Source organism: Rhinopithecus bieti, unplaced genomic scaffold (genome assembly GCF_001698545.2).
Source record: "Rhinopithecus bieti isolate Rb0 unplaced genomic scaffold, ASM169854v2 scaffold_15643, whole genome shotgun sequence".
Lineage (NCBI taxonomy): Eukaryota > Metazoa > Chordata > Mammalia > Primates > Cercopithecidae > Rhinopithecus > Rhinopithecus bieti.
In genome coordinates this window covers 54,994-76,082 of record NW_016808215.1, presented here as the reverse complement: position 1 = coordinate 76,082, position 21,089 = coordinate 54,994, and the positions used below count along the sequence as shown (strand labels likewise).

Genomic DNA, 21,089 nt, shown 5'->3' with positions numbered 1-21,089 from the left:
CCATTCTCCTGCCTCAGCCTCCCGAGTAGCTGGGACTACAGGCGCCGCCACCTCGCCCGGCTAGTTTTTTTGTAGTTTTTAGTAGAGACGGGGTTTCACCATGTTAGCCAGGATGGTCTCGATCTCCTGACCTCGTGATCCGCCCGTCTCGGCCTCCCAAAGTGCTGGGATTACAGGGTTGAGCCACCGCGCCCGGCCGAACCTGGAGTTCTTTCACTTCCTTGGTTAAGTGTAGTCCTAGGTATCATAATTTTTTGTAGTGTTTGTAAATGGAATAGTTTCTTGATTTCTTATTTTAGATAGTTCACTGTTAGCATATTTCCGTCACTTCCCTGCCAGCTCCTTTCATTTGCCAAAAATCCCTGTATTTCAAAGTGAGCAATGAAACCCAACTAAAATGAGAAAATTTTGTTGTTCTGTGACCCGATCAAAGGTTACTTTTCCTTCTTCTGAGTCTTTAACATCTTTGAATCACTCATGATAGATATCATTGTCTAGATATATCCAGGCACATGTAAAGAATGCAGTAAGATTAAAAAAAAGTTTGAGATTCTCTGTTCACCTTTCTCTCTATACAGCCACATTTACTTCATTTTTTAATTTTCTTTTTTTTTTTTTTTTTTTTTTTTTTTTTTTGGCCTCTCCACTCATTGAAACAGCCACATTTAACTTTCCAGTCACACTTAGTTGTAGTGTCACTTTAGAGAGGAAACAAAGAAAACAGAATAGGGAAGGAACAGAAAAATAAGGTCAAGCGCTAATAGCCCCTGAGAACAGTTAACTGAATCCACTTACATATTTAAAAATAAATAAATTTTTTAAAGTGGCAAGGTCTGCCTTGGGGAAGATTTTAGGAAGTGCAGTGCGTGAGAACCAGTTAGCTAAGACTACTTCCGTTTGGCGGGGCGGGGCGGTAGCCTGTTTCCTCTCGGGCATTCTGGGAAGTGTAGTGCACGAGCCGTTGCAACCTTGTGCACTTCCGCTGCAGGAGGGCAAAGCAGCCGTCATCAATCCCCTCTGGGAGGTGAGTCAGCGCGGAATCCCTGCATCTACAGCGAGCTTTCCTGGCCTAGGCGTGGGACTCGCAGGTGCCTGCCTTCGACCTCAGTAAAGAGAAGCCACAGAGGGCGGGGTCGATGTTTTGCTTGCCCTTTGCTTTTTTAGGGCGGTGCATGGGTCTCCAAGTTGGGAATGGCTCCTGGTCGCACGTCTGGTTTGAGGGTGTCCCGGGCGCTCAAGTTCCCTGGTTTTCCCCACCTTCCACACGCTCTGCCTCCTTCTGGCAATATAATCTTGGTATATAATTTCCCCGTTTCTCCTCTGTAAAGTGAATTTCATAGTAGTACCTATCTGGTAGGAGTTTCGTGAGATTTACGTAAGAGAAATAGATGTAAAAATGCTTAGGACCGATCCTGGCACATCCAATCTCTTATTTCTTCCTGGAGAGGAGAGGCGTTCAGTCTCTGAAAGTTTCTGTGAGCCCGCGGTGGGTTCTGAGCTCCAGGTGCAGCACCACTCACCCTTCTCTGATCCCTGCACTCCGCGGGGCTGTTCCTGGCTTCCTAACGGGGGGAGGAGGGCCTCAATTTTCTCTCCATCTTTTTTATTTTTCCTTCTCCTTTAAGGCATGAGTGTGTCTCACCTCCACGTGGTGTCTGGGGATGTCCACTGTCATTCATCCTGGCCCAGAAACACAGTTTGGGTATCTTCCAACCCCCTTTCCTTCCTTAGCCCTGACTAACCGGAGGGCTGCAGAGAGGAGGGTGTCGACCCCCTGACTCTTCCTAACATTGTCCCAACGTGAGAGGACTTAATATATGCTATTGCTATTTCTGCTCAGTTGGAGAACAGATTTCCTTCACTCATTAGCAATATTATTTTTCCTGCTGGGCAAATGCTCAAATATTTATGGAATAAACGGGAGGTTGGATTAGGCATGTGTTCATGAATGAGTAATAATTGTTAATAAATTAAGTGCCAGGGTCTCTTCTATAGGCTTTATATGCATTAATTAGCTTAATATTCATAACAATGATAATATTATCATTGCTGTTTTACAGATGACAACACTGATGGGTAAAATATTTATCTTCCCAAAGTAAAACAACAGGAAAGCGCCTGAACTGGCAGAGTGGGTTCTTGACCTTTGTGCCACACTCTCCTTAAGCCCTGAGAAATGTCAGTCCCATGGGGGTGCAGTGGCTCATGCCTGTAATCCCAACACTTTGGAAGGCTGAGGCGGGAGGGTGGCTTGAGCCCAGGAGTTCAACACTAGCCTGGGCAACATAGTGAGACTCCATCTCTACAAAAAATTTAAAAAATTAGCTGGATGTGGTGGCGCACACCTGTGGTCCCAGCTACCCGGGAGGCTGAGGTAGGAGGATCGCTTGAGCCCAGGAGGCAGAGGTTGCAGTGAGCTGAGATCATGCCACTGCACTCCAGCCTGGAAAAGAGAATGAAAAGTCTGTCTCAAAAAAAAATAAAAAGGAAAAGGAAAAGAAATGGTTTCACAGCTTAGGCAATGACTGGGGGATGCTCAAGAGTAATAATCAAAAAAAAATTTTTTTAAAGGATTTGCAGGAAAGAACTCTGAGGAGATGACATTTGAGTAAATACCTGACACTGCTATTAAATAAATAGATAGGGTTTACATTATCCACAGTCTATGACTGACCCTTTTATGAATGATTTCACTTTTTTTTTTTTTTGAGACTGAATCTCCCTCTGTCTCCCAGGCTGGAGTGCAGTGGCACGATCTCAGCTCACTGCAACCTCCCACTCCCAGGCTCAAGCGATTCTTGTGCCTCAGCCTCCTGAGTAGCTGGGATTACAGGTGCCTGCCACCATGCCCAGCTAATTTTTATATTTTTAGGAGAGACAGGGTTTCACCATGTTGGCCAGGCTGGTCTCGAACTCCTGACCTCAAGTGATCCGCCCACCTCAACCTCCTAAAGTGCTGGGATTACAGGCGTGAGCCACTGCGCCCGGCTTAATGATTTCACTGTTAAGGATGACCTTGATGTTGATTGAGCAAAGCAAATGAAATTAAAAAGCAAGAAGAAATTGACAGATAAAGTTCATCTTCTCCTCCTCCCAATTAGGAATAGCCTCAGAATTTTGTAGCTCAAAGGAATCTTGGAGATCAATTAGTACAATCCTTGTCTGTGTGTCATTCTTTGATTCCATGTGCATCAAATACTCACTATACTCTAGGTGCTTGGGATAAAAAGATGAGTAATTGTTCATTATCTCACAGGCAAAACAGATGCTTGATTTACTAATTATACCCCAAATGCTCCAGCTACTCAGAAGGCTTCCAAGAGGAGGGATTACAAGAGAAGGACAGGGAAGCTGGTCCTCTCTGGAGGCAGAGTGGCAGGAGCAAAGGCACAAGAGGACTTGACAATCTAGGAATGAACAAAGTCTGGAAATTCAGGCCTAGAAAAGTGGCCCTGGTACATATAGTGAGCAGAGCTGAGCCAGGCACTCCAGACCCCATTTGCTTTTTTCTACTAAATGTTGTGAAATGTCAAGTCTTGCAAAATCCTGTTACTGAGCAGAGCAGGAGGGTGCAGGGAAATATAGGACCAGAACAAAGGGAATTGGATGTTAAGAATTGATCTCTCCCTAACTTTGAGAAGAGAATACATTGCTCTTTTCCCTACTAGAGTGTTTCTACCTGAAGTAGGAGGACCCATGAACGGGAGTAGCTATCTGAATTGAACGCTATCTTGTATATACTCACTGAAACCTCTTAATAACCCTACGAAGTAGATGCTGTTGTTGTCCTCACTTTATAGGCAAGGAAACAGGCACAAAGAGCTAGTAAGTCAGAAGAGTCAATTAGGATATTAGGTTCCTCATCATCTGGCTCCAGTATCTCTCAGCAGATCATTTTCAGCAGTTCACACCCTCCAACTCCCCTTTCTCTGATCTCTAAGACATGACTCCTTCCATATCTTCATATTTCTGATTAGAGAAGGAGACACGATTAAGAGACAGGCTCTGGACTCAGCTGGATTTAGATGCAGTCTCACCTCACCAGCTCTGTGATCTTGGGTAACTTAATCTCAGTAATCCTCAGCTTCCTCATCTATTAAATGGGAACAACAGTCATCATGTCATCACTTACTGAGAGCTGATACAATGTGCCAGACACTGAACCAAGGCTTTTCCTCCCTATTTAAAAAATTGAGTCATAATTCATGTACCATATAATTCACCCTTTTAAAGTGTACAATTCGGTGGCATTTAGTATATTCACAATGTTAGGTTGTACAACCATCACTATTTTCTAATTCAAGAACATCTGTATTACCTACAAAAGAAACCTCCTATTCCCTAGCCATCATTCTTTACTATCTCCTCTCTCAGCCTCTGGCAACTATTAATTTACTTTTTGTCTCTATGGATTAGCCTAGCCAAGACTATTTGATTTGCTCACTTAATCACAAAAGCAACTCTGTAAATTAGGATCTATTATTAAGTACTACAGTATTTTTCATTTAAGTGAGACAGACACTGTCAAACTTCTGTTTAAAATTAAAAAAAAAAACTAGCAGAGACACATTTTAAATTAGTATTTCCTTACAACAGTGAGCATGGGAAAGAGAGATATACCACTGAGACTCTCCTGGCTACATGAAGAAAATACATAAATATTTATACCTTTTATAAAACTGAATGCTGATATCAATTAAATATTACAGGACAACAAAGCAGTAAGTAATGTAGCCAATCAGAATTATAGACTTTTCAGAGGTAAAGGTGAATTTCATAAGATAAAGCATTGTACAGTCTTTGAAATCTGGATGTTATAAAAGACTCTCTTGTTGGAAATGATGGCAAAAGACATTTGCAACAACAATTTTATGATGTGTAATATCATCTGCTTTTCTGCAACTGCAGGGAAATGATTTATAAGAGTTTCCATCTGTTCACACATTTGACCCTTATAATAATCTTGCAAGAAAGCACTATTTTTCTCATTTGCAGGTGACAGATTTGAGGAATGGGGAGGTTAATGAGCTTAAACAGAGTTATTAGTAGCCAAGCCAGGATTTGACCCCAGAATCCACTTTTGTAGCCAGTACATTCTGCTGCCTTTCATTTCCCACAGTATCCAGTATGAGAATGATAACCCTGGAAACTACAAAGGGCTCTTATGTCAGGCTTGCTACTTAGAATTGGGCAGGTTGCTCACTGCAGAAGGACCCCTGGCTGAGGGGCTAGTGATATGTGCTGAAGAAAGGGTCATTTTTTTTTTTTTTTTTTTTTTTTGAGACAAAGTTTGGCTCTATTGCCTAGGCTGGAGTACAGTGGCACCATCTTGGCTCACTGCAACCTCCACCTTCCAGGCTCAAGCCATCCTCCCACTTCAGCCTCCAGACTAACTGGGATTACAGGTGTGTCCCACCACACCCAGCTAATTTTTGTATTTTTTTGTAGAGATGGGGTTTCGTCATGTTGCCCAGGCTAGTCTCGAACTCCTGAGGTCAAGCAATCTGCCTGCCTCGGCCTCCCAAAGTGCTGGGATTACAGGTATGAGCCACCATGCCCGGCCACCTTTTAAAAATTCACCCAGAACGGCCATGTGGGCTACGGCCTATTTCTCATGGCTTCTTTCTCTTTTCCCAGTTCTGCCTTCGCAGGACCCTGCCCTTCCCTAGAAGGAGCAAGAGAAAATGACCAAGTTTCAGGTGAGTTGAGTTTTGATTTTTATCTCTTAAAATGACATCTCTTTCCTTCAAAGATTAGACACTTTTTTTTCTTCTCTTCCTTGAGAAATATAAAGGAGGAAAACAGGTATTTGGGATCTGCTAGTTACTTGATTGTCAATTGGTTCAATTTTTTGTTTATGTCTTTAGCTTTTGTTTTGTTTTTAGTTTTGGTAGTTTTATTTTATCTTCTTGATTTCATAAGTAGTAGTGCAAAAATTCATAGATATCAAAAAAAGGGAGAAAACATCCACATTACTACACTGCAATACAAATCATCTATTTCCTCCATACTGTTTTATATGTATTTACATATTGTATGTCTTATATGTATACTTATCAGTGTATTTTACAGAACTACAATCACATTCTCTATATAATTTTCTTTTTTCAGTTAATGTTATCACTAGAGTTTTGTATGATTTAGTGTTTATATATTTGTCTCAGAAGGGTTTTCATTTTTTGTCTAATTTTTCAGAGGCTACGAACATACATACACAATGTTGTATCTCTAAATGTTATTTCAATTTGCAATACTTTTTCATGGGGCTTTAAAAATGCAATATTTACTTACAAAATTACATATATCTTAAGTGGTCAGGTCAATAACAGTTGTATATCCCACTCTGACAGTTGTATAATTGCATTAGCCCACCACTCGGAACAAAATATAGGACATTTATATTACCCCAAAAAGGTCCCTCCTGTCTCTTTCAAGTCAGTTCCTTACTCCCCAGAGGCATCCTCTGTTATCCCTCACCACCTTTTCACTCTTTCCCCCCGAGGCCCTGAAGTCCATTGTGTCATTCTTATACCTTTGGATCCTCATAGCTTAGTTCCCACTTACGAGTGAGAACATACGATGTTTGGTTTTCCATTCCTGAGTTACTTCATATAGAATAATAGTCTCCAGTATAATCCAGCTTGCTGCAAATGCCATTAATTCATTCCTTTTTATGGCTGAGAAGTATTCTATCATATATATATATATATACGTACACACACACACACGCATATACACACACACACCACAGTTTTTCTTTTTTTTTTTTTTTTTTTGAGATGGAGTCTTGTACTGTCGCCTGGGCTGGAGTGCAGTGGCGTGATCCTGGCTCACTGCAACCTCCGCCTCCCAGGTTCAAGTAATTCTCCTGCCTCAGCCTCCCGAGTAGCTGGGATTGCAGGCACTTGCCACCAATTTTTTGTATTTTTAGTAGAGATGGTTTCACCATGTTGGCCAGGCTGGTCTCAAACTCCTGACCTCATGATTCACCCGCCTCAGTCTCCCAAAGTGCTGGGATTACAGGCGTGAGCCACCGCGCCCGGCCACACAGTTTCATTATCTACTCATTGATTGATGGGCATTTGGGTTGGTTCCACATTTTTGCAATTGCAAATTGTGCTACTATAAACATGCATGTGCAAACACCTTTTTCAGCCTTGGTACTAAATTGACCCAACATTTCTAGGACAATTTCGTAGTATCAGTCAAGTTATAAAATACATATTCCGTGTGATTCAAGATTTACAGTGCTGGGGCATTTACTGTTGGAATACTTACAAATGTCACCAAATTAAATACACAGGGGTTATTTTTTGGTAGCATACACTTTTGATGTGACTGTGGAAAAGTAATCTATGAGACTGGCATGTGGGATGGAGAAAAGGAGGAAGCTACTTAAAGTTGATTTGAGGCCCTCACAATCCAGAACATCTTCCTGCCTGTTCTTTCTACCTGCTTAGTGCTGCCTCTCTCCCAGTAGATATTGGCCATGAGATTGAGATTACATCTGCTTGATGTTGTAGGAGATGGTGACATTCAAGGACGTGGCTGTGGTCTTCACCAGGGAGGAGCTGGGGCTGCTGGACCCTGCCCAGAGAAAGCTGTACCAAGATGTGATGCTGGAGAACTTCAGGAACCTGCTGTCAGTGGGTGAGGACAGGCACCTCAAACTGTGACTGAATGTCAGCCCTCTGGACTGCCCTGCTTTCAATTATTTAAGACTTTGGGATGCTTAAAATGCTTCTCTGAACTTGGGGGTGTGAATTTCCTAATTCCCCAGGGACACCTTGTCTATACCTTGTCTATTTTTCTCAAATTGCTGTTGTGAAATCTTGGTGGGCTTTGAAATCAGTTGGTGAGTTACATTATTATTGTGTTTAATGAAATGAAGTAGAAATATTATAGCTCATTGTCAGGAACTGCACTCAAGGCAGCAAAAATTGTAAGTAGAAACAGGAAAGAAAATGTGATAAAAGTAGACAATGGATAGGATCAGATTATCTGATCACTTGATTCAGTGATTGACACTTATGTATTTGTGTACCAGATCACAAATTAAAAGGTATTCAGACAATAGCTCATGATCACAATTTTGAAAAATACTACTTAGAGCGCATGAAAATGGTAGTGTTGGTATTAAAATTTTTGACTATAATGCATTCACTTTATATATATGCCATTTCTTTTTCACAGGCTATCACCCCTTCCAACTAGATGTGATACTACAGTTGGGAAAAGAAGACAAGCTTTGGCTGATGGAGACAGAAATCCAAGGAGATGGCTGTTCAGGTGAGAACCATGCAGCTCTGAGTCTTTGCAGGGTACAACCCCGTCCTCTCCTCCTCACCACCTCCTCAGCCACCAGCTTAGCCCAAGCCCTCAGCATTCATCACCCCGGTTTACTGCAGCAGCTTGCACATGACCTTCCTCCTTCTACCTCCCTCCAGTTCATTCTCCACATAGCAGCCAGATCATGTAAGTCAGATCATGTCGCTCCTTGGCTCAAAACCCTTCTGTGACTTCCCATCTCACTCATGAATTCCAAAATCTGTATGAGCCTTCAGGATCCTATGTGACCTGGCCACCCACTCCCTGTGAATTTATTTCCTATCCTTCGCCTTTCACTCACTTCTTACTAGCCACACAAGACTGCTGTGTGTTTCTTATGCATGCCTGGTGTGCTTTTGTTTTTTATTTTTTTTAAAGACAGGTCTCATTCTGTGGCCCAGGCTGAAGTGCAGTGGTGCAATCATGGTTCACTGCAGCCTCGACCTCCCGGGCTCAATCAATCTTCTCACCTCAGGCTCCTGAGTAGCTGGGATGGGACTACAGGCATATGCCACTAAACCAGGCTAATTAAAAAAATACATATATATATATATGTATGTATTTAAGTAGAGATGAGGTCTTACCATGTTACCAGGCTGGTCTCAAACTCCTGAGCGCAAGCAATCTTTCCACCTTAGCCTCCCAAAGTGTTAGGATTACAGGCGTGAGCCACTGTGCCTGGCCTACATGTATTTCTTTCTACCTGAAGCCCTGCTCTTCTGTCTGCCTGGGATGTTCTTACCTCATACATCCTCTTGGCTCCCTGCCTACTTCCTTTGTGTTTGGTCAGATGTCATCTTATCACAGAAACATCACAGAAACCTGCTTTGACTACCCTGTTTAAAACACCTATCCTTGGCTGGGTGGGATGGCTCATCCCTGTAATCTCAGCACTTTGGGAAGCCAAGGTGGGAGGATCACTTGAGGCCAGGAGTTTAAGACCAGCCTGGACAACACAGTGAGACCCCACCTCTACAACAAATAAAAAAATTAGCTCGCAGTGAGCTAGAATTGTGCCACTGCACTCTAGCCTGGGTGACAGAACAAGACCCTGTCTGATAAATAAATAAAATACATAAATAAATACATTTAATTAAATTAAATACCCATCTCTTTATTCCACCTGACTTTGTGATTAATCGTCAATCACCAGCTGACATATTCATGTATTATATTTTGTTTCCTTTTTTATGGTCTCTTTCCCCACTAGAGTGTAACTTCATGAGTGTAAGAATTTTACCTGTTTTCTTTTCGTTTTTCTTTTTCTTTTCTTAGAGATGGGGGTCTGGTTTTTTCACCTAGGCTAGAGTGCAGTGATACAATCATAGCTTGCTGCAGCTCACACTTCTGGGTCAGGACTACAGGAGTACACTACTGTACCCAACACTAATTTTACCTGTTTTAAAATTGCTGATCCTTATTGCCTTTAATAGGCTTGGCACATAGTACACGTCCATTCAATATTTGTTGAATGAGTGACTGAATGAGTGAATGAATGGGTTAATGGACCGATGTCAGTAACGTCAGTTAATGGACGAATGGATAGGTGTTTTCATTTGAATAGTAGTGAAATGGCTCCCTCACAGCTCTCCCTAACCTGTGGTATCTGCATGACCTTTGGTGAGAGTTGCCTTATCCATACACCCAGGGACAACCTCCCTGCTCTGCTTTCACCCCTCTCCTTCTATTCTTTCTCTTCCTTATTTCATTCCCCCTTTTCTTCACTCCCTCATTTATCTTTAATTTGAATATACATCATAAATACCTAAAATATACGAATTAAAGTCATTCCTACTTGACTTTACCCACCAAAACTCAAAACTAAATCAAACAAACAAAAAAGAAAACCCAAAACCCAGGAGAATCTCTCTGCCTATCTGAGAGAGACAGGCCTTGGATTTTGTAAGTAGCTGGGGTAGTAAAATCTTTCCAATCTTCTTAATCTTTTATTTTCTTGTATCTCTATGCTGCATGCAAGTTTATGCATTGCAATCAGGAATGTTGGATGCTGACTTCTTTGACTGCCTCATTTTTGTGCACAAACCTAAACTTGGGAATCATGATCCCAGTTATTGCCATTGTCCTTTTGTTTTTTTTCTTAATAGGTAGCTTCCCAACTTCTTCTTTGCCTCCTTGAGCAAATCTTTACTTTTTTTTCTTTTTTTTTTTTTTTTTGAGATGGAGTCTTGCTCTGTCGCCAGGCTAGAGTGCAGTGGCACAATCTCGGCTTACTGCAACCTCTGCCTCTCAGGTTCAAGCGATTCTCCTACCCCAACCTCCCAAGTAGTGGGGACTATAGATGCATGCCACCACACCTAGCTAATTTTTGTATTTTTAGTAGAGATGGGGTTTCACCATGTTGGCCAGGATGGTCTCAAACTCCTGACCTCAAGTGATCTGCCTGCTTTGGCCTCCCAAAGTGCTGGGATTACAGGCATGAGCCACCATGCCCAGCCACAAATCTTTCTTTTTTTAAATTTTTGGCCAAATTTTTATTGAAATATATACAGAAAACTGTACAAATTGTAAGTGTATAGCTCCCTAAATTTTCAGAAAGTAAAATGGCTTATTTGTTTTACAGTTTTTATTGAGTTAAAATTTACATGTGCACACCTTAAGTGTGCAATTGGATGAGTTTTGACAAAAGGATATAACCATGTAACTCACAGCCCTCGGAAAACTGAACAAATCTGACAGCGTATTTTACCCTCACTGCTCTTTAAACATCAGAATTTTTCAGGGTTTCACAGTCTGCCTGTCCATCTAGGTACCCAGCTCCACCTACACAAAATATTCCTGAGGTCTATTTTCACTGGACAGAAGTACAAATTAAAGGGCATCTCCCTCAAGGATCAATAAAACAAAACCTCACAGAGAAGGGTGCTAAGTGGATCTCACTGTCTTTACTTCTCCTGGAGAAAGTTCACAGGCAGGGAATAAAGAGGTGTCATTAAAGGACTATTTCAGCACATACTCTTCTGATGTATGTTCAGCCTAGTTATAATTTTTATGACACCTATGTTATCAATTATTGTATAACAAATTACTGTAAAACTTAGCACCTTGGCCAGATGTGGTGGCTCACGCCTGTAATCCCAGCACTTTGGGAGGCTGAGGCAGGCAGATCACCTGAGGTCAGGAGTTCCAGACCAGCCTGGCCAACATGGTGAAACCCCATCTCTACTAAAAATACAAAAAAAAAAAAAATTAGCCAGGTGTGGTGGCGGCTGCCTGTAATCCCAACTACTGGGGAGGCTGAGGCAGGAGAATCACTTGAACCCCGAAGGCAGAGGTTGCATTGAGCTGGTATCATACCATTGCACTCCAGCCTTGGGAACACGAGCGAAACTTCGTCTCAAAACAAAACAAAAACCTTAGCACCTTAAAACAACAAACACTGGTTTACAGTTTCTGTGGGTTAGGCATACACGAGCAGCTTAGCTGAGGGGTTCTCGCTCAGGATCTCAAAAAGCTGTTGTCAAAGAGTGATGAAGCTGCAGTCCCTGGAAGGCTTGACTGGGACTGAAGGACCTGCTTCCAAGGTGGGCTCGTTCACATGGCTGTGGCAGGAGGCCTCGCTTCCTTGCTAAGTGAGCCGTTCCCTAGGGCTGCTGAAGTGTCCTCAAAACATGGCAGCTGGTTTCTCCCAGACCCAGTGATTCAGGAGAGTGGAAGATAGAAGCCACAGTGTTTTTATGACCTAGCATCAGAAGTGACAGATCATCACTTCTGCCATATTCTATTGGTTTCACAGACCAAGCTTGATACAGTGTGGGAGGGGACTTCAAAAGGGAGTGGAATCCAACAGGGAGTGATCACTGGGGACCATCTTGTATTAGTCATTTATGTTTATCAGAAAATTCAGTCAAACCAAGTGGCAACAATTTTCAATGCCTTTACTCTCCTATAGGGTGTGTCAGCTATGGGAATACGTTTTCTAATTTTTTTTCATTTATCATGTTCACTAATTGAATATTATATACTTAGAACCTCATTGAAAAGAAGGAGAATTCTCCGAAATCTAGCTCATCAAATGTATATGTTTAAGGACTAAATTAAGGAAATAATGGTACCATCTTATGGGTTCATTCTCAAGACAGAGAAGGTATTTTTCTATATTCTCTTCACTTTTGCCAAGGATGTCCCCTCTTCCTCTGAGAGTTCTTGGCATCACTTAATAATCCACTTGTAAATGCTGAAGGAGAGATTTAGGCTTTTCTAACCATTTTGGACTTTTTATCATATACAGATGCAGGTTGTACAATGTAACCATGATTCTGAGGCTCACATATAGCCAGGATTTTGTAGATTTTATACATCCACCATGGAAAAGAGGAGAGGATTTTTAAGTGATTATTCTTATGGACAAGGAGGCAAAGTTACTCTTCTATAATGTCTTTCTAGGACATCTTTTTGTTGCTCTGTACGTGTATTTGACCACATACATAAGTCTTGGTATTGGCCAGGCATGGTGGCTCACACCTGTAATCCCAGCACTTTGGGAGGCCAAGGCAGGCAGATGACTTGAGGTCAGGAGTTCAAGACCAGCCTGGCCAACATGGTGAAACCCTGTCTCTACTAAAAATACAGAAAAATTAACGGGGTGTGGTGGCGTGCACTTGTAGTCCCAGCTCCTCCAGAGGCTGAGGCAGGAGAATCACTTGAACCCCAGAGGTGGAGGTTTCAGTAAGCCGAGATCATGCCATCACACTCCAGCCTGGGTGACAAACAAAACAAAACAGTCTTGGTATAGCTCTAAATGAGTCTCATTAACATTTTGTATATAGAAATCAGCCTTTTTTGTTCCCATAGGCATGAAAAAAACCAATGATAGGCCGGGCGCGGTGGCTTGTAATCCCAGCACTTTGGGAGGCCGAGGCGGGCAGATCATGAGGTCAGGAGATCGAGACCATCCTGGCTAACACAGTGAAACCCCATCTCTACTAAAAATACAAAAAAAAGAGCTGAGCATGGTGGCGGTTGCCTGTAGTCCCAGCCACTCGGGAGGCCGAGGCAGGAGAATGGCGTGAACCCAGGAGGCAGAGCTTGCAGTGAGCTGAGATCACACCATTGCACTCCAGCCTGGGCGACAGAGCATGACTCCGTCTCAAAAACAAACAAACAAACAAAAAAAAAAACCCAATGATAAAGTCAAGCTGAATGATAAAGTCAAGCTGAATTCTCCACGGGTTTATTAAGGTTTCCCAATGTGGTCAACCTGTGAAATGTTTTTTATTTCTGAACAAATATTCACTTGTCTTCATTTTCATTTCTGAGTTCTCTTTATCATTCCAGGACACAGGAATCAAAATGAGATAGATACCCCTCAAGAAGTAAGATTAAGATTCCTTTCATATGAAGAACTTATATGCTGGCAAATATGGGAACAATTTACAAGTAAATTAACCAGTAATCAAGACTTCATAATAAATCTTCAAGGCCAGAGGTCCAGGTTGCTAAAACAAGGTGATTCCCCCTGTCAGGTGTGGACAGGAGAATCTATTCAGGTCTCTGAAGATGAGAACTATAAAATAAAGGGGCAAGGGGAGAGTTCAAATAGCATCAAAAATCAAGAGCTTCCAATGAGGACCACCTGGGATTTCTGGAGGAAAATGTATCTGAGAGAACCACAGAATTATCAGAGTAGGTGTCAGCAAATTGATGTAAAAAATAATCTCTGTAAATGTGATCACTGTGTTAGGCAAAGGATTACTCATCAACATGATGGTCATGGAGTACACAAAAGAGAGAAAGCTTTTAACCACAATAATTGTGGAAAAGACTGTGTGAAGGAATCATCCCAGCATAGCATAATCCAATCAGGAGAGCAAACCTCTAATGAGAATGGAAAAGGCTTCAGTGTTGGCTCTAATCTTGAACTTCACCAGCAACTACACTTAGAAGACAAGCCTCATGTAAGTGTCGAGTATGGGAAGGGCATAGGTTACAGCTCAGGGCTTCCCAGGCATCAATGTGTCCACATAGGAGAAAAATGCTATCAGAATGGTAACAGTGGTGAGGGCTTCAGTCAGGGCTCACATATGCAACCTCATCAGAGAGTCAGCACAGGAGAGAACCTCTACAGATGTCAAGTATGTGCCCAGAGCTTCAACCAGAACTCCTGTCTTCCCTCTCATGAGCTTACTCACCCAGGAGAGAAGTTGTGTACATGTGGCAGGTGTGGGAAGGGCTTCCATCATAGCTTAGATTTTGACATTCACTGTGTAGATAGTGCTGGAGAGAGAGCCTGTAAGTGTGATGTATATGATAAAGGCTTCAGTCAGACATCACAACTTCAAGCCCATCAGAGAGGTCACTCTAGAGAGAAGACATACAAATGGGAAGTAAGTGACAGGATATTTAATAGGAATTCTGGTCTTTATCAGAGAGTTTACACTGGAGAGAAACCATATAAATGTGAGGTATGTGATAAGGGCTTCAGTAAGGCCTCAAATCTTCAAGCCCATCAGAGAATCCACACTGGAGAGAAACCCTACAAATGTGATGTGTGTGATAAGAACTTCAGCCGTAATTCCCACCTTCAGGCCCATCAGAGAGTCCATACAGGAGAGAAACCCTACAAATGTGACACATGTGGGAAGGACTTCAGTCAGATCTCTCACCTGCAGGCCCATCAGAGAGTTCACACAGGAGAGAAGCCATACAAATGTGAGACATGTGGGAAGGGCTTTAGTCAGAGTTCGCATCTCCAGGACCATCAGCGAGTCCATACTAGAGAGAAACCCTACAAATGTGATGTGTGTGGGAAAGGCTTCAGTTGGAGTTCACATCTTCAAGCCCATCAGAGAGTCCACACAGGAGAGAAACCATACAAATGTGAAGAATGTGGGAAAGGCTTCATCTGGAACTCATATCTTCACGTTCATCAGAGGATCCACACGGGAGAGAAACCCTATAAATGTGGCATGTGTGGTAAGAGCTTCAGTCAGACCTCACATCTTCAAGCCCATCAGAGAGTCCATACTGGAGAGAAACCCTACAAATGTTTTGTGTGTGGTAAGGGCTTTAGTAAGAGTTCATGTCTTCAGATTCATCAGAGAGTCCATGATGGTGATAAATCCATTAATTATGATGAGTGTGATAGAGGTGCTCTTCAAGACTTAGACTTCTCATTTTCCTAGAAAATCCGCACAGCAGAGAATATTTATAAAATGTCATGTTTTAAGAATTCATGAGTGAGCTGAGTTTTTATAGTCATCTGAATTCCATTGAAGACAATCTATTTTTTGTATGCATATGACCAGTTTCAAGCAGAGCTCAAAATGTCACAGTTGTCAAGAGAACACAAAACAGAGAAACCTTATAAAGAATGATACAATACATTTCAATCAGAACCTTCACATTCAATAAGCAATATGGAGGAATGAAGACTTCAAAATGATAAGTAAGGTCAGAACTTTAGCAAAAGTATAATGAGGGACATGACAAAATCTGTGTCCACTAGAATCTAAGCTCCATGCAGGAACATTGTTTGCTGCTGTATGATCGTGACCTTGAACCAGTACCTAACAAATAGTGGCTTCCCTGGAATTAACTTGATAGGAAAAATCTATCATATATAGGACATATATTTGAACATTTTAGTGAGCTCAGCCCCAATTCGTCATTATAATTGTACTGGGAAAAGGATTCTTGCAAGAAGCCTTAAAATAAATTCAAGGAAATGACATTTAATTAAAAAACAGAAAACCATGCAGTCTACAATTTGAGTAATATTTTAGCAGTTGGCTTCTGTCCTCAGTTCAGCTTCATTTTTCAAGCAGTAACAGGCCAAAATTTCTATCTGATCATTTAAGACTTTTTCCATACAGTGTACAGCTGTGCTGTGTTTCTTTGGTGGGGCCTTTTGCTATCTTTCTTTCTGGGAGCTTTTGTGATAGAAACAGACTGAATGAAGAAAAAAATCCCAACTGGTTTTTAGTTCCATAAAGCTTCATGAGAAAGGTTTTGCAAAAAAGGGGAACATCATATGGCATGCATTTTAGGTGTTAGACTAACCTGTTAAGGACACAGCATTTTGGACAACACCCCACACTTCTCAGACATCATTACACGTTATGCAGTGTGTGATGATCAAATCATACTAATTGGATGAAGGGTTTACTCAGGTGTATATTTAGTGGAGGTGGGAGAAAGTTTCCCACTGGTTTTTTTTGTCCTGAACCTTACCTTCCAGGACAATGAGTACTTAAGTTCCATCATATCTTGTTTCATGCTACCATCAGAAATACAGGGCCAATAAATGAAAAAGAAAAAATAAATAAAAAAGATAAAAACAAAAAAAGAAATACAGGGCCAATAATGCTCTGCTTTGTCACCACCAGATTACTAGAGTGGGCTGCTGGAGCTCATGGTTGTTTAAATCAAGATGTTTTCAATTGTGAGAAATAGAAAATCACACTCCAACTAGCTGGAACAAAATTTATTGGCATGCATAATTAAAAAGAAGAGGCTGGGCACGGTAGCTTATGCCTGTAATCCCAGCGCTTTGGGAGGCTGAGGCGGGTGGATCACGAGGTCAGGAGTTCGAGACCAGCCTGATCAACATGGTGAAACCCCGTCTCTACTAAAAATACAAAAATTAGTCGAGTGTGATGGCCGGTGCCTGTAATCCCAGCTACTCAAGAGTCTGAGGCAGGAGAATCGCTTGAACCCGGGAGGCGGAGGTTGCCATGAGCCGAGATGGCACCATTGCACTCCAGCCCAGGGGGCCGGTGTGAGACTCCATCTCAAACAAAACAAACATCAAAAAGAATACAGGTAGGACAGGACTAGGTCTGGTTGAAATAGGGCTCTGGGTCAATTCTTCTGTGATTCCCTCACCTCTGCCCTTCTGGTTGAGTTGATTCCCATATCTGTTCATTTCAACCTACTGAGGAAATTTACTTAAAGAATAGATGCTCAGTTAACATTCTCATATCATACTCCCTTTTCTGTGCACTTCTAAAGCAGCTATTTTATGAACCTCTTTTTGCTCTTAGTCATGTAGAGACTTTTCATTTTCCTAAATATATCATATCTAAACAAATATTCATAGAGGTACTGTGGGTTATGGTTTGCCATTTGAACCATGCATCAACCTTCTGGAGAATCTTTTAAAGTATATATATTTTCCAGAGTAAAATTAATTTTTTTCTAAAAATAAACACTTGAAATAGTTTTTATTAATATATTAATAGTTGTATATATTTATGGGATGCATTGATATTTTGATTTGTGCACATACAATGTGTAATGATCAAATCATGGTAATTGGGATAACCATCACCTCAAACATTTATCATTTCTTTGTATTGGGAACATTCTAAATCTTCTATTTATTTTGAAATATACAATAAATTATTGTTAACTGTAGTTGCCTTACTGTGTTATTGATTAGATAGAATAAATAAGTTCTAGTGTTACTGACACTGTTCTATCTAATCATATTTTTGTACCCATTAACCAACCTCTCCATCTTTCCCTCACCCCTGTCCATCCCAACCTCTGATAACCACCATTCTAAATCACTTCCTCCTTGGGATCAATATTTTTAGTTCCCATATAGGAATGAGAATATGCAAAATGTGTCTTTCTATGCCTGGATGATTCCACTTAACATAATATCCTCTGGTTCCATCCATGTTGCTACAAATGACAGGAGAAAGAAAATGTGGTATATACACACACAATGGAATATTGTCCAGCCATTAAAATAATAGAATCCTGTCATTTGTGGCAAGAGATTGTCTGGTTTTTTTTTTTTTGTTTTTTTTTTTTTTGTTTTGTTTTGTTTTGTTTTGAGACAGGTTGACCAGGCTGGAGTGCAGTGGTGCAATCCTAGTTCACTATAGTCCCAACCTGCCGGACTCAACCAATCCACCTCAGCTTCCTGAGTACCAGGGACTACAGGCATGCACCAACATGCCCAGCCAATTTTTTTTGTAAAGACGGTCTCACCATGTTGCCCAGATTAGTCTGAAACTCCTGAGCTCAAGTGAGTCTCCTGCCTTGGCCTCTCAAAGTGCTGGGATTACAGGCATGAGCCACTGCGCTTGGCCTGAATAAAGAATTTTATCTATATATACTTGGTCTAAAGAGAAAAAGACCTGCAAACAAATCATGAACACTAACTAAGTTTGTTATGTGCATTCATGTTATTTGGCAACTCCAAAACTACTTGCCATGTACTGGAGAACTGAACAGATGAGTAAACATACTGATGATGCTGGGGGCCAATTTCTGACTCTTAGAGAAAGAAGTAAATTTGGAATGGGAAAATACCTTAGCAAGAATCCTGCAATACTTATTTAAAATGAGAGAGATCATTATTTTGCACAGACACACACACACACGACTATTATCCCAATAATGATTAGTATGCACAGCACCCAGATCTTGGTTTCTAAGTATCATTCCCCACTAAAAGCAATCAGAGCTCTACAGAATCTGTGGCTGGGACAGGGAATATACAAGATAAACCTAATATATTATTGTATCAGAAAACAAAGGTTCATATGGACGACAGACAGGTAGAGAGATATGGGGGTAGGGGAAGGAAAAGCTCTTCTAACAAACAGTAGGATGCCAATTCCTAAAAATAGAAGGAACGACGGAGTCAGAAAGTCATCATTTTGCAGTCATCACAGTAATAATTGATTCAGACAAGAATCATCAATGAACACTAAAACCAGTGGGTGAAAGATGAGATCTTCCACACAAATTGCTCAAAGATCTTCCTGCAAATTGCTTATCAATTTCAAAGCCAAAATAGCCATTTTTTAGTGGAAAAACCTGGGAGACACCAGTTTATACAAGTTATCAATGCTAACACCAACAAAACGCATCATGTGTTTCCTGATGTGATGCACTGAGAAGTATGCATTATTCATGCAATACTCAATCTACAAACATTTAACTTGAATCTAATGAGGACTCAAACTCAGATTTAGGATTGTTCTACAAAATAGCTTGTTGTCTTCAAAAAGGCTCATTTCATGAAAGAAAAAATGGCTATGGAACTGATCTAGGTTATAAACTAAAGAAACATGACAATGAAATGCAGGGCATGACACATTTTAGATTGGACCCTGAAATACAAAATGCTATAAACATTATAGGACGACTGTGGAAATTGAATAAATTCTGTAGGTTAGGAAACATTACTGTATCAACCTACAATGGTCTTAAAATATGTTTACAGATTATTTTCCTACCCCCTTGATTGTGGATAGGCTTTTCACTGTCTCAATGAACTGAGGCAGAAGTGATGTTGGAACTTCCAACGCTAGATTAGAAAAGGCCATAGTACTTGCGCTGGCTTTATCTGGATACTAGCTTTGAGCCACCATGTAATGTCCAGTTTCTGTGAAGTCACCATGCTGAAGAGGTCACATGCCTGAGGAACCAAAGCTGTGTCGTTCTCTCAGTTCAGGCAGTAGACGTGGAAATGCACAGGTTTAACTGCAATCACATTAGAGACCCCAAGAATATGTGGGATTCTTTTGTATTATTCTTGCATCTTTTCTTAATGTTTAGAATTAATTCAAAATAAAAGTTTTAGAACATTTAAAAAACATTACAAAAATGTTAAAAATTACTACACTCGCCCCCTTAAAGTAACAAGATCATATGTATACATACATATATACACACATCACATATACATATATACACATTCATACAAAATCCTGTCTCTGCCCACTTTCCTAAACATATTCTGAGTAACTACCAATGTCAATAATTATAAATTTACCTCCTCTCATTTCACTCTATATTCCACTGAATGGATAAGTCATCAAATATTTTGTCAGTCCAACTGATAAATGCAAATTTTGCTATTATCAACAATGCAACTGTGAACATCCATTTACATACATCTGTAACCGAGTGTCTCAGTCTTCAAATGCATCTTAAAACTTTTTTCCCTTTCCTTCCTGATATGGTTTGGCTATGTGTTGTGGGAGGGACCTGGTAGGAGGTAATTGAATCAAGGGGTCAGGTCTTTCCTGTGCTGTTCTCATGATAGTGAATAAGTCTCACAAGATCTGATGGTTTTAAAAAGGGGAGTTTGGCTGGGCGCTGTGGCTCATGCCTGTAATCCCAGCACTTTGGGAGGCCATAGCAGGCGGATCACGAGGTCAGGAGTTCGAGACAAGCCTGACCAACATGGTGAAACCCTGTCTCTATTAAAAATACAAAAATTGGGCCTGGGCGCGGTGGCTCAAGCCTGTAATCCCAGCACTTTGGCAGAGGTCCGAGACGGGCGGATCATGAGCGTCAGGAGATCGGGACCATCTGGCTAATACGGATGAAACCCCGTCTCTACTAAAAAATAACAAAAAACTAGCCGGGCGACGGAGGCGGGCGCCTGTAGTCCCAGCTACTCGGGAGGCTGAGACAGGAGAATGGCGTGGACCCGGGAGGCGGAGCTTGCAGTGAGCGAGATCTGGCCACTGCATCCAGCCTGGGCGGCAGAGCAAGACTCCGTTCTCAAAAAAAAAAACAAAAAAAACAAAAAAAACAAAAAAACAAAAATTAGCGCCCAGGAGCGTGCCTGTAATCCTGGCTATTCAGGAGGCTTTTTTTTTTTTTCAGGCAGGAGAATTGCTTGAACCTTGGAAGGGGGGGGGTTGCAGTGAGCCGAGATCTACACACTATATTCCAGCCTGGGTGACAGAGTGAGACCTCATCTCAAAAAAAAAAAAAAAAAAAATAAAGGTGGGGGGTTCTGCACAAGCTCTCTCTTTGCCTGCTGCAAT

The 21,089-nt window shown here is 41.3% G+C and overlaps 1 protein-coding gene across 1 annotated transcript; it reads left to right on the top strand.

Moving 5' to 3' along the window:
• The first annotated feature begins 863 nt into the window (after nt 1-863).
• Nucleotides 864-16,041, top strand: ZNF233 (zinc finger protein 233). The gene is given in 6 exon segments (XM_017885838.1): nt 864-1,024; nt 5,638-5,699; nt 7,524-7,650; nt 8,194-8,289; nt 13,624-15,366; nt 15,369-16,041. Coding segments are annotated over 5 exon segments (2,010 nt in total). The 5' UTR covers nt 864-1,024; nt 5,638-5,684; the 3' UTR covers nt 15,398-16,041.
• Nucleotides 16,042-21,089: the final 5,048 nt, after the last annotated feature.